Source organism: Populus trichocarpa, chromosome 13 (genome assembly GCF_000002775.5).
Source record: "Populus trichocarpa isolate Nisqually-1 chromosome 13, P.trichocarpa_v4.1, whole genome shotgun sequence".
Lineage (NCBI taxonomy): Eukaryota > Viridiplantae > Streptophyta > Magnoliopsida > Malpighiales > Salicaceae > Populus > Populus trichocarpa.
The window spans coordinates 4,644,832-4,658,717 of record NC_037297.2 but is presented as its reverse complement, the minus strand read 5'-3'; the positions used below and the strand labels follow the sequence as shown (position 1 = coordinate 4,658,717).

At 34.4% G+C, this 13,886-nt stretch overlaps 2 protein-coding genes across 3 annotated transcripts; one reads left to right on the top strand and one right to left on the bottom strand.

Annotated features, from left to right (window-relative positions):
* The first annotated feature begins 2,897 nt into the window (after positions 1-2,897).
* LOC7489690 (uncharacterized) lies at positions 2,898-8,798 on the top strand. Of its 2 annotated transcripts, none has more exons than XM_002319680.3 (10): positions 2,898-3,226; positions 3,493-3,721; positions 4,358-4,459; positions 4,709-4,878; positions 5,561-5,694; positions 5,816-5,993; positions 6,375-6,933; positions 7,287-7,399; positions 7,498-7,744; positions 8,233-8,798. In XM_002319680.3, the coding sequence occupies exons 1-10, from the start codon at positions 3,021-3,023 to the stop codon at positions 8,458-8,460; spliced, it is 2,166 nt and encodes a 721-aa protein (XP_002319716.2). In that variant the 5' UTR covers positions 2,898-3,020; the 3' UTR covers positions 8,461-8,798. The 2 variants fall into 2 exon arrangements, with proteins under 2 accessions (XP_002319716.2, XP_052302179.1); XM_052446219.1 differs by having other exon boundaries at positions 3,215-3,353.
* A 672-nt stretch (positions 8,799-9,470) lies between these two features.
* Positions 9,471-13,612, bottom strand: LOC7482372 (co-chaperone protein p23-2). The gene is made up of 6 exons (XM_006375850.3): positions 13,458-13,612; positions 13,173-13,356; positions 11,574-11,733; positions 10,415-10,443; positions 10,269-10,311; positions 9,471-9,876 (listed from the first exon to the last, which is right to left on the bottom strand). The coding sequence occupies exons 1-6, from the start codon at positions 13,469-13,471 to the stop codon at positions 9,842-9,844; spliced, it is 465 nt and encodes a 154-aa protein (XP_006375912.1). The 5' UTR covers positions 13,472-13,612; the 3' UTR covers positions 9,471-9,841.
* Between the last annotated feature and the right edge of the window lie 274 nt (positions 13,613-13,886).

Sequence of the window (13,886 nt, the reverse complement as noted above, 5' to 3'; positions counted from 1 at the left end):
TATATTCTTATATTTTTTCTCACATTATATTTAAAACCAAATCACATATGAAATTTAATTTAAAATATAATTTAAATTCAATAAATAAATTATTATAATTTTTATATTTAAGATAAAATATTAAACCACTTAATGAAATTCCAAGAAAATAAAAATAAAAACCAAGTAAAAATTTTCTAGTTTTTTTAATTTCAAGAAAATGAAAATCCAAGATAACCATACCACTTTCAATCTTCGTTCATGGCAACCTAAATTTGAAACAGAGAATGATATGATTGACAATTAAGAAGAATTATAGCAATAAATTGCTTTCTAAAACAATATCCAAGCAAGTAATTGGTGGCTAAACAACTAAACCAAAAATAAAAATAAAAAAGAGTTAATGATACTAAAATGACCATCATGGCCTTTATCAGTTGTTAGCCATAAAAAAAAAATAGAAATGAATAATTGGCTTTTGGGTCAGTTGGGGATTGTAGTAGTGGTTGCGGTTTAAAGTGTTTTTTATTTAGAAATGCATCAAGATGATATCTTTAAGATATCTTTTTATTTTTTAAAAATTATTTTTGATATTAGCGTATCAAAATAATCAAAAAATACTAAAAAATATTAATTTTAAATAAAAAAATTCAAAATTATTAAAAATACAGGTTGGACCGTGTTTTCAAACGTGTTCTTCATGAAAATAACAAGAAAAACTATAGCATATAAATAATAATAATACAAAAAAGCTTGCCATGAAAAACTATGAAGGCAACAGAGTGTGTGAAAGAAACAAAAGCAAAGACCAATGTAATGATTATAAAGAGAGCTGAGCGAAAAAATCAAAAAATCAATTAAATTAAGAAAATTAAAAAAAAATAACTGAAAAAACCAAACCGTAAAAAAAAAACCAATTAGAATTTTTAAAAAACCGACCGATTCGGTTTCGTTTCGGTTTTATAAGCCTGAAACCAAAAAACTGAACCGAACCGAAACCGGAAAAAAACCGAGTCAAACCGGTTTTTGTTCTAAAATAACCGAACCAGACCGAAACCATTCGGTTTCAGTTTTTTAAAATAAAAAAATCAGTTTCATTACTTTTTTTATAAAAACCAAACCGAATAAAAAATAATCACCCTTAATTATAAATATTGTTACTTTCAGTGTCTTGATCATTATCCATCTATGGTATTTTTAAAATATTTTTTTTAATCTCAATCCCAAGAGAAATTAGTAATGCAAATTAGAGGGTATTTCTTCCTCTTCTTTTTTATTTTTTTAGTAATTAAATTTTAAATGAGATTCAAATAAATACCCTAAAAAAATTACAAATAAAAAAAATTAATTTAACCCTTGAAACTAAACTCAATTCCAAATATTCCAAACGGATGGAAAATATTTTTGTTAATCTCACACTTCAATTTGAGTCTAGTAAAAAAAAATTTCTTCATCAATTCAAAAATCTTATTAAGAGTTTGAGAATATTACAAGTACTATGCTAAAGAGGATAATGACAGTGAGGCTTTTGTCGTGTATTATTAAAGGGATGTTTATGAATATGATAATAGTTGTATTTTAAAGTTGTTTTACTTAAAAATATATTAAAATAATTTTTTTTTTATTTTTAACATAGTACATTAAAACCATTTAAAAACATAAAAAAATTAATTAAAAATAAAAAAAAATATTAATTGTTTATGGTGTTTTGTAGGTATTATCATATGAAAAAATATTAATTTTTAATTTAAAATTATCATATGAAAAAAGAGTTGAAATGAATTTTGAGGGTCCAAAAAATCAGACCCCGATTAAAGGTCATCTTCATAGACGAAACCTTTACTAGTAGATGACAAGTTGTCTACTCTTGAAAAAAAAAAAAAACACATCATTTATTTAATTTTGTAAAAATATATGTTCTCTATCTCTATCCTATTAGATGAAAAAACAAGAAGGCTAGATGTGTGTGCCTAATCTTGCAAGTTCACGTGTGTCTAGGCTTTTATTTATTAGGTTACGCACATAATCATCCAAGTCCATGCATCTGATTTTTTTTATTAAACCATTTTTTTTAGTTTTTTTTAAGATTTAAATAAAAAATTGTCATAAATAAAGTAATTAAAATTAGATAAAAATATTACTTTATTGAATACCATCAAGTTTTGCCTTTATTTTCAAATAAGCTTTTAGTATTTTGTTTATAATATTAGCAATTATTTTGTTATTTATTATACATGAAACTAATATGCAAAATGTTTTCAAATTTACAATAATAAATATTCAATAAAACTAAAATTTCTATTTTGTTATAAGTTTTTAACAAAACTTTTTAAATTAATTATTTTTTTCTTCAATTGCATACTATATAGACTTGATTTGCGAAAAAAAACCAGAGTTTTTGTTAAATCTTGCCTTTCAAATTATGATAAGTTTTTTTTTTTTAATTTGAAAAGCAATCATTATGATTAAAAAAATATTTTTTTAAATAAATTATGTAATAAAGAAATGTAGTTTAGATTGAAGAGATATAATTTTATTTATATTTTAATTCCCTTTACTTTTAATTAAAAAATATACCACTTGGTAAAAAAAAATTGCATGAATAAAAAAAAAATTCGTTTAGCAAAAAAACTATTTTTTAAGAATTTAAATAGTATTCTTCTAAAAACCATAAAGGTATACTTCAAGCCCTTTGGTTTTAATTCCAAAAAAAGACTCTATTTGTTCTTGACAGACCTAAAAATTAATGTCAGAGAGAGAGAGGATTGAGCCTATTTTGCAGCATCTAACAGAGTGCTGACTATGAGCCCGGTTGACAATTCTTTTTTTTTAAAAAAAAATATATATTTGTAGATGTTTCTCTAAATTCCAGGGGAAAAAGTGTTCGGTGAATTTTTTTTAAAAAAATTGGAAGCCATTTGTGTTTTTCATGCAGCAAGAGTATTGAAAATACCTTGCAATCCTTGCCCATAACCCAAATTGGAAATGGGCTGGAATGGAATTCTTCCTTCACCTTCTATCCTCCTTATTGCAATGCGAAGATGTACACTGCTGAGCAAATAAGGGGCGTGGCACCAAGTGTCTGCATGGCCAACCCAACGTGTCAACCAAAGAAACGAACAGGTCTCGGTCTCTCCACAAAAGGGTTGCTTCTATTAACCTCTCTCAGAGTGCAAATTCACAAAGCCAACTTGAAGATGAAGCATCAATCCTCCATTGCTAATGATGTTATCCACAGATGTGCCCAGTAAATCTCTGTCTATACATGTGTCTTCATAGTTTTTATATGTCCAAATGTCCATGTACATAGATTGCATCATTCTCTTGGTTTGGAACTTGCTGTTAATGAGCTGATGGGCTCAAGAACTTTCAATGTTTGTACATGCCATCATTAGTTGATACCACCTTAATGTGTTCTATAAAGTTTTTTTCTTATTGTAAAAAAATGATTTCACTCTTCCGTTTGCATATTTTATGACTGTGAAACATATTGTTTGGTTAAATTTTGTCCAGAAAATTGGGTATTTCTGTGGAGAAATTGGTGGAAGAGTTTGAAGCGGGATGGAAGCAGGAAATAGGTGATTATTCAAGGAAATTAGTGGAATTTTGTTGCTCTAAGGCACTTACTGTAGAGTGTCCATATATACAAGAAAAAATCATTGATGGATCATTCAGCCGGTTGACGTTTGATATGATGCTGGCCTGGGAGATGCCCACTTCCCAGGATGAAGAATCTCATATGGTACAGATATTTGCCCTCTGTCCAAGTATATTTACTGCTAATTCCAACTGATTAGAAGGATTCGTTTTTGGTTTGCAAGGAGGCTCATAGAGTCAATCTGCGCAACATGTTTCACTTTTCCTGTGTGGCTAATTAAGAGCATATCTTCAGTTTTGCATATATTTCTCTGTTGTGATTTTTTCCCTACGTATATATGCTTTTGTGTCTATATATATCAGTTTCAGGCAAATGCAAACACGGTTGTTGGTCACATGAATGTATGGTTTCAAGAACCATGGTATTCCTCTAGGCAACCAATTATGCAGTGGTGTAAATTCTTGTACATTCTTTTCCTAGTTAAATATGGGAACTTATTTCATACGAATATCAGAACATTAGTAGAACCATTAATATGTGATTGCCTTGTAAGTTTTAGGATATTAGTAAAAATTTAGGGTCATAGAGATTGGTTATATGCACTACAAATTTTCAAATTCTGTTGTCCTACAGATTCTTTGTAATCGTTAAATATGTCTGGCCAATTTCAAATGGATTGGAACCGTTGGGAAGGATTCTACATTTCAATATCGTTATAAAATCTGTTGTCTCCTTCATTTCCATTTCAGTTTTTATGTTAATGTGTTATTCGGATCACAGGAGCAAGTGGGGAAGGGAAGAGAAGACAGGAAGCTACCAGCAAATGTTCCTGAAGAACAAGATGACATTCCTCTTTTCTATACCGACCTTATGCCGCTTCTTGTAAGAAATTCTTTTTTGCTAATTTAATATCGCAGAACAGACATCAATTTGTCCTATAACCCCCCCCCCCCCTTCTTTTTTTTTTTTGTCCGCCTTAAGTAATAGAATATGTTTTACATTAGCCATCTAACATTTAGTTTACATGGCATGTATAACTGGTTATCTAGTTGTTTCAGCTGGCTTGAATTTTTTCTTCCTTCTTTCGTTGCTCTTTTCTTGGATTATGTTTTGATTGTGTTCTGTGACTAGGTTAATGAGGAGCCAAGCATTGGAGAAGATGCATTTGTTTGGCTTGGATCATTGGTTCCGTTAGTTGTGGATGTTGTTAATGGAAGATTTGCATTTGAAACTCTAACAGCACCTACAGGCCACCGGCTCTTTTTTCCTGGTTACAAAAAGTTCTTACAAGAAATTGACAAGTAATGCATCTGAACTGTACTTTTAAGGAGTCAGTATGCTAATCTATTGATGGAGATTGAGTAAATAAAAAAATATAATGAAGGGATGAAATTAGTTGTAAAAAGCTTGATTTTCCAATTGGATAACAGGATGGCATAGAAAACAACTTGGCATGTGATGATTTCACATAGATCTCAACCTGTAACTAATACCTAAACACAGTTAGCCAGTTTTGATGTGATGATTTCACATAGATCTCAACCTGTAATTAATACCTAAACACAGTTAGCCAGTTTTGAATTTCACATAGATCTCAACCTGGAACTTATACCTAAACACAGTTAGCCAGTTTTGACCAGGTTGAGGTGCAAAATAGCAAACAAATGTAGTGCTGGCCATGCACCATTCTGGCATTAAGCTGAAGGTCTCAGTTTATTTAACCGCTCAAATTTTGGACACGTTTATTTTGGACACGTTTAGTTATTAGAAATCAGGTACCTTGAATGGACAATGACCGTAAAATAGTTCACCGCCTCAATATGGTAACAGCTCCGCTTCAGAACAATGTGCCCCATGTTTTATGTTGCAGGATAATAGTAATGGCCCAAAATAGTACAAGATATAAATATATGTTTGTGGGATACAATTGCATTTGAAATGCAATTTTTCTGATTTATTGCCTGTGGGTTTCTTCGTCATAAGATGCATAAAGCATTTGCAAAAGCATGCAAAGCCCAAGGGAGTGGAGCTTGCCGATGATGAGTTTATACTGCATGTCGAAGGCACTGCAAGCTCACAGAGAGTAGTGCAGCATGTTGGAGGAACAAGTTGGCCTGGTATACCCTCCTCTCTTTTCATTTTGTGTTTATGATCCGAAGGAATAATAAATAGGTCCTCTAATGATTTTTAGAGGTTTCTTCTTCTATGGTGATCTGACTTCAAAGTTTATTTTTCTAGGTAGGCTTACTCTGACCAATTATGCTGTCTACTTTGAGGCTATGGGAGTGATAACGTATGATGATGCACTTAAGATTGACCTTTCAAAAAACATATCACACACTGTGAAGCCAGCCGCCACTGGTCCATGGGGTGCTCCACTTTTTGACAAGGCCATAATCTACGAGTCTCCTGAATTGTAAGACTTACTATGCCTTTGTAAGACTGTCACGAGTTTTAGTGGCCAAATCACAAACAAGGTCCTAGCTAATGGGCATGAAATTCCTATTGTTAGTTTATTAATGCTGCTGCTTGACGTTGTGCTATTTTTTTTTTCTTCTTTTTTGAAAATTGGCAACCTTAAATTTAGATCCCATCTGATATGCATATTAATGATATTGATGCTTGAACTGGTATAGTAGACAGTTTCAGGGTGCATGCCTCACTTAAAATTTTAGTATTGCCTGCCTTCATGCATGCCAAAACCTCAAGCTAGAGCATCGTGACAATTATGCTAATCTTGTTGATACATCTTGTTGTCTGTGTTATTATGAATGATTTTTCCTCTGAAATTCTCTAGTTCGGAAGGAATTGTGCTAGAGTTTCCAGAGATGACAAGTTCCACAAGACGTGATCATTGGCTTGCACTCATCAAAGAGGTTATGCTAATGCACCAGTTCTTGTCGAGTTATAATGTGGAATGTCCAATACAAGCATGGGAGATGCATGCAAGAACAATATCTGGAATCATAAGGCTGCATGCAGCTAGAGAATTGCTTAGAATATCGCCCCCTTCTCCAACAAAATTCTTAATATTTGCCTTGTTTGATGAGTTACCCAAGGGAGATTATGTACTAGAACAACTTGCCGAGAGCCTGAAGAAAGTTAATAGTGGGCATCCATGCAGCGCTTGCTCGATTCTAAGAACAATGAACATGTCTCAGTCAGTGCTCCCAGGTGTAGAAGTTGAAGCAGTGGGAAAGGAATGTACAAGTGCAAGTGGTCAAGACGACATTCCCTCCTCATTGGAGAGTGCTATTAATCAAGTAAGAGAGGAAGCAAAGGAAGTTGAAATTGCCAAAGCTACTACTGAGGTGTTGAAAGAAGAAGGGATTGGTGAAAGTGCGACCGTTCTGATGGTAAGTTTCCAAATCATCCAAACTTTATTTCCAACACAAACCATGATATGGTAATCTTTCTTTCGCTTCAGTAGAAAACAAATAAGAAATAACAGATTATTGATTCATCGCATCTCAAAAGTAAACAAAGAAACAATATGTCCACTCATCATGATGTAGCCTGCCATGATTGCTTCAGTGGCTAACAAGGTAGGTGTTGCAGCTAACAAAGGAGAAATTTTCCAGCTTAAAATTTTTTAGTTGATATCTGTTTAAACTTTCAAGGGATATGCAAGGTAGCATATTTGTGATTTGTAAAATAATTGTCATGCATCCAAAATAAAGATCTCATAGGTTCATACTCTGTATCGTAGGAGTTGCTAAAGCCACTGAAAAATGTGGTGCCGTGGTTTCAAGATGTCATTTCATGGAGAAGACCAGCCACCACCCTGACCATGATTGTTGCATCTTTAGTTATCATCTACAAGTAAGTTGTTTTTTCACACTAATCCTCTAAACCATGCGTGAAGAAATCTTTGAGTTATGCATGACTGATGAAGAATATATCTGTATTCGGTAATATAGGGAGTGGGTTGGAAAGGCTATAGCTGCTGGCTTGTTGTGGTTGGTGTTAAAGATGATTCTGGCAAGGTATGGAAGATCTCAAGACAAATGCAACGAGGTAGTAGTGTGCAGTGGTTCAAACCAGAAAACTACAATGGAGAGCATAGTAGCAGCTCAATTTGGTTTGAAAAATGTTCATGAGATGATGCAGCTGGCAAATATATCGATATTGAAAATCCAGTCACTTATACACGCAAAAGCCCGCAAGGTATTTCTTGCACCAATCCATGATTCCACTTTTTTAAAGCAATCTTTACTTGAAAACTTTTTGAGCAAAAGAAACATGTCTTCTCTTCCATCATATAAATTGCACAGAACTTCATGAATAAAAATGAGTGCCATTTTAACAGATTCCTGAAGTTATAGCCTGGTTTCGCTTCACACAGAATGCTCGTAACTCTTCCCCAAGTAACTAATGGCTCGCAATAGTAATATTGAAAAGTAGTTTCCAGTGTTCTAAGTTTCATGCTCTGTTCACTTCTCAAGGAATATGAGATTTTCTCACCTTTTGCTATTCTGACAGATGGAAACTAATTGGAAATGTTTGTTTCTAAATTCCTTAGGCATTACTGGACTGATTTGCATGTCGTGCTAATGTTTCTTGCAAGATCTGTTCTATCGAGCTCCATTACCTTAATTCACATTCTTGGCTCAATGTCTTTTGCATCAATAAAAAGTTCTTGTCGTTGTTTGCAGCAAGCTGATATGGTGATGGCGGCAATGACTGTATTGGCAATAATCTTAGCAGTGGTTCCCTTAAAATACATGCTCATAGCCATCACATTACACAGCATCATCATGACATCAAAGCTAGGGAGGCACTTTGGAAATGCACAAGGGAACAGAAGGCTAAAAGAATGGTGGGATTCAATCCCAATTGTCCCCATTCATGTGGTAGAAGACGCTTCTCAATGCCCGTCATAGTTTGTTAGCAGCCTTGGCTTGCTATAAAAGCTACAGTAATAACTGCTAGAAATGCACCATGGATTAGTGTCTGCTGCTCAAGTTGGCAAACCTCCTGTGGCATGATTGAACATTTCCTCTCTTTTTTTCCCTTTTATCCGTTGGTTGAAGAATGTATTGCAGCAGTTGACAAACAGAAAATAGCATCATCTAATAAGGGTTTGATCTTATAGAACATAGAAGAAAAGTAACATGGCAATGTACTTCATAAATGTTGCACATGTATTTCGGTTTTTGATATGTTTTTCAATTTCTTGTGGCCATCTTCAATAAAAAGAAGCTTGATGGACTTGCTCTCAGATATCATCCACAAGAGTGTTGCACTTTTATGCCGTTGATCATGTTCATGAAAACTTTTGGGGTTACAAAAATATCCCACCCCATTGTTACCTCCAACGCTCGCCCGAAAGACAGTTTCAATTTTTCTCAAGGACATGGCTTGCATTGTTACATATCCTTGAACCTCTAATGATCTGTACATTTAAAAGTTGGGACCTTTTATTTTCTTCTGAGAAAGTCGATGGATCATGTTTTAGGTTTACCCTCAAAAGAGGTTAATTCTGGGGCACAATTTGTGGGAATTTTTAATTTTTTATGGTTAAATTCTACTGAACAACATGCCAAAACCACTGGAATGAGAATGTCTTCTCAACCACGAGAACTTATTACTGAGCCACACTTAGAATGACTATTGAAAAACCACTCCCAATTTCTGAATCGCCAGAACTAAATCTACACTGCTGATACATCTTCAATCCGATTGACCTCGGTAGAACACTGAATCACCAAGTAATAGCGCCCGCGACTAAACTTTAAGCCTCTGTTTAATTGACACAGAATTTGCCGGTTTGCACCCATACATTTCCCTTATGGCATAAAGGTAAGAAACGTTTCATGGGGAAATCGCAGGGATGCATTAAAGTAAAAGGATAAGTAAAAGTTACCGAAGCCATATAATATAGCTGAGAGAGTGGTCAAATCATAACCTTCATCTTGTCAAGCAACTGGTACCATGGTCCAGTAACTGCGAGTCCCTTGATGGTTAAGTTTTGAAAGTTTTCATCAGCCACTTGACCAGGGAAATGGGAGAATACGAGTCAAACCCCAGATAACTCAAGAGTAATTTCAGTAGAGTTCAGTCATAATTTCTAGGGATCAATCCTGCAAGCCAGCCTCTACTTTACTAAAACTGACACAACTAATATATACAGTCTTCCGTTGTAATAGTTCTGCAATCTGCATATTTTCAACTTCAATCTCCTAGCATACTAATCACTGATGCAGTTCTGCAATCACTGGAACTCCAATTGAAGTCAAAACACACTATGGTACTTGATTGTCGTCAATTTCCCCTTGCCTTCTCAAGATCAGGAAGATCTGCAAGTAATGTCTAATACAGTTAGGTATCACAACCATATCAGATGAAATGGCAAAACTTTTAAAGGTAAAGTCGCACAGGCACAAAAGCAGTTTATTTGATTCGCATAATCATAACTTGACACTTCCTTGAAATGATATGGACCGTATAATAATGAAATAATTATAGCAAGTTCATTGTTTTGGAATCAAAAGGCTAAAATTTTCCATGTGGACTGAAAGCCACAACAAAGCATTCTTTTCATGACAATCAATGATAATGCATATATAGATGATAAAAGTGAGTGTACAACACTGTTGCAGAACCCTATCTATGCATGTAAAGCACACACATAGGCTACTAAGTATTAACTTTGATGACAGTTCATAAAAGCAATGAAGGTCTAACTTACAAAGCATTCCATCATCATCACTGCTCTCATCATCTTCTCCATGCTGCAAAAGAACAGGTGTTGAATAATCAATCACGGACATGAAGCACTGGTAAAAACATTCTTTATATTAACAAATAACCACAAGGAAAAATAAAAAAAATTACCGCAGCATTATTGTCATCAGAGGCATCAGCTGCATGGGACAAAGGAAATTTGATCAAATTCAATCAGAAACATAAGCTGTAATTTCTTGCATACTGAACAATATATTCTCGAGTTATTTAATAGAGATCATAAAGCAACATAGCATGCAAACAAAGACAATGCATATTCATATTTATGTAATTGGTATTATATATCACCAAAGCTATAGTACTTTCAGGGAAGCTTTCTATAATAACTAACCACCATGCAAATTATGCAATGAATAAAGAGTAATACGGAAAAATTCATGCATCCCACATTACAAAGGATTGTGTTGGGATGCAATAATGGTTGTAAGATTGAGCCTTTATTTCCATTGAAGAACACGAGCATTTACAAAACTCAAAAGCATCACCATCATGGTATTGCTCGTAAATTTCCAGCATTGTTCAGTCATTCCAGGCCACGCAGACTCATAGCGTGTGAAAAATCAAGACTTAAGAACACTTTGAATAGTGTAAGCTAACTGATTTTTCTATAAATATCAGAATTACGCATTCTGCATTCATTGTGAAAGATAATGAATGCCAACCATACAATAGCAATATTGACATACGTGGTTGATGCAACTCACTGGGTGGAAGCAGTCAAAACAACTATTTAAGAGTCTTTTAGCATACAATTCTTCTTCAAGCTAAGAAGATAATATCTAAATTTCCTATATGCCTAAGTTTAGGATAGCTGAAATAACAAAAGTTTCCACACTACTAGAACCTCATTTATGTGCACTCCCATTTTATAATGATGTTAGAACAATATCTTGCTTTATCAATAAATAAATAAAAAAGCCTGAAACAGGACTCGAGAGAAAAACACTCACTGCTATTCAAGGGAAAACAGGACCACATATAAATTACACAAGAGGCGATAATTTTCAGCGCAACACAGTACGCAGGAAAATCCAGCTTGTGTTAGAAATCTTGATATTAAACAACCCAAGTTAAATGCATTAAACCATCACGTGACAGGACTTTGGGCCAGGATTCAAATATCATAAAGTTCAATTAATAATATATACCCTAACTCAGGGCAGAATCATGATGTGTTTCAAAAATTGGACCAGGAGCAGAACTTTGAGGCCTCATATCATAATACAAAGAACAGGTTGGAAGAACTTACAAGCTGACTCGTTGTCATCCTCATCACACCACTTGTTCCAATCCACCTTAATGTAAGGAGCAGGTTTCTCTTCAGATTTTAACAGCCTTTTCCACCAACCTTTCTCTTCTTTCTGGATCGAGCATATAATGTTCCTCAACCCAGCCTTAGTTTTACAACCCTGCATAGCATCATAGAATTGAAGCATGAGACTTAAAATGTTTCAAAAGTTTGCGATAAAAAACAACAACAGAGAAAATTACTAGGAATTTCGCATTTAAACATTGATATTACAAATACTACATATTGGAATGTCATCTAGACAAAATGCGCAGTTATGTGGCACCAAGTTTCTTTAACTTGAGAGGGTCAGTCAAACAAAGAAAAAGTAGGAGGAGAAAATTCTAAACATTGGATATTATATGGTACGTCAAAACCTTTGAGTAACAGATCATAATTGCATGAAAAAAGCTTGATCAGAGAAAAAAAATTTAAGATACAAGAGTTTTCTAATAATTGATGCTTATGAACACTCAGCAATAATTCTACAAAATATTCCTTCTGATGTCCTTAAAGATGTGATGTATATAATAGACTAAAGAATATCTCTGCAAGTAGAAGATGGAACCTGTCCTGAGTAGAAATGCTTCATCAGGGTGAACTGGAAGCCTGGCTTCATGTGAACTCGTTCATCACAATACAACTAGAAGACTAACTGGCTCCATCCTAACTCGTCAATAGTTGATCATTATCTTGTAAGATAACCACCAACATACAAATAGAGGGGGGGGGGGTCATCTTTTTTTTTATTAGAAAGGCATTACTTGGCATTGAGTTAGCATGGGCAATTTTTTCATAATTTAAGTTCTCTCCTTTTGGCTCCCATTTGAGGGGGAGGAGGGGCACAGAAAAAATAAAGGCAAAGGCATTGCGTAGGCCATAGCTCTAGAGCTAGTGGGCAACAAAAACAGATGCCAGAGACAATGATGGCTGACGTGCTGGAACAAAACACTAATCAACACAGAAATTGTGAAGGGAGAGGTGATAAAGCGGAAGCGATAATGACAGATAGAAAGGAGAAAAGCACTTTGTACAATCTAAGGGGAGCGGTAGTGACGGTTACATAGATCGGTGTTGGATATCCTGACAACTATTCAGACTTACTTAATCCATTAATTGTTCCCATCCAAAAGGATTAGAGCATGAAGCACAACATACATGAGTTAATTTTCTCCAAACTAAGCCTGATTTTTCACACAAAAATGCATGACATGAAGATGCATTAACAAGTGTGGCCAAAAGGTATGGCAAAAGGTATGCAGCAATTCCCCGCTTAGCTTCAAATCTACCAAAATCAAGTCTTTTTTTCCTTCTTGAAACCAGTAAAACCAGCATGCAGAAATTGTTCAGAAACCATAAAGCTAAACTGACATTAGCCCCTAAAACAAAAGGACCGAAGAACCCATGATTAAAATCCTTCTAATGAAACAAAATGGCTGCAACCCGTGAACTATACAACTGTGCACTTTCCAATAAAATGACAATAACCCACAAAATATTTCACAACTCTATACCAAAAGAGTGAAAATGCAATGAGGAAATAAATAATAAAGCACTAACCTCGGGAACAACGTTTCCAAAGAGTTCCAAACTGAAATCAAACGATTCACCTTGAACCCCAACAGCAGAGAAGCTAAATAACCCTTCAGCTTCACATTTCACTGATATGTCTCTAGCATCAGGTAATGCAATTGTCAAGTAAACCTTGTCTGATCTTTGAGCCCATAGAACCTCTGGGTGCCGACTGCACATACAAAACACCAAAGAAAAAAAAAGAAAATTCACAGAGTGTTCAAAAAAAATGCTGAGATAAAGAGAAAGGGAGGACAAGAGAAGTGACCTGACCTCATTGATCCCATGGACGGTCACTCAGTTATGGCAGAAACGCGGGGTTGTTTGAGGGAAATGGGGAGATGACAGTTGCCAACACTAAAACCTTATGAAGAAGTATACTACTGTCTTTGCTTGCTGTTGTTGGTTTTAGTTTGAAGAAACAAATAAGTCCCTATAGTCTCGAAAATAATTAATTTTAATAATTGTTAATAAATTAGTCCCTCTGTTTACTTTTTTTCGTTGGTGAGACGTTGAGCTGGCCTATTTTGTCCGTTAATTCTTGTTCCTGACTTGACGATCAAGGGATTAATTAATAATTTTTATGACTAAAGGAGCTAAAATATTTGTTTTATAAGAGCACAGGGACTAGGTCATAAATATTTGTTTTGTTGATTGTTGGTGTTAAACCCCACGCAAAGAATTTGAAAGTAATTAGATGCT

Excerpts from the sequence above, each read along its gene's own strand:
- LOC7489690 (XM_002319680.3), top strand. The coding sequence starts at position 3,021 with ATGTACACTGCTGAGCAAATAAGGGGCGTGGCACCAAGTGTCTGCATG. Across the intron at positions 4,460-4,708 it reads CCGACCTTATGCCGCTTCTT|GTTAATGAGGAGCCAAGCAT; the intron begins GTAAGAAATTCT and ends TTCTGTGACTAG. Across the intron at positions 7,400-7,497 it reads TCTTTAGTTATCATCTACAA|GGAGTGGGTTGGAAAGGCTA; the intron begins GTAAGTTGTTTT and ends TCGGTAATATAG.
- LOC7482372 (XM_006375850.3), bottom strand. Across the intron at positions 11,734-13,172 it reads TTGGAAACGTTGTTCCCGAG|GGTTGTAAAACTAAGGCTGG; the intron begins GTTAGTGCTTTA and ends GATGCTATGCAG. Across the intron at positions 10,312-10,414 it reads CTGATGACAATAATGCTGCG|CATGGAGAAGATGATGAGAG; the intron begins GTAATTTTTTTT and ends GTTCTTTTGCAG.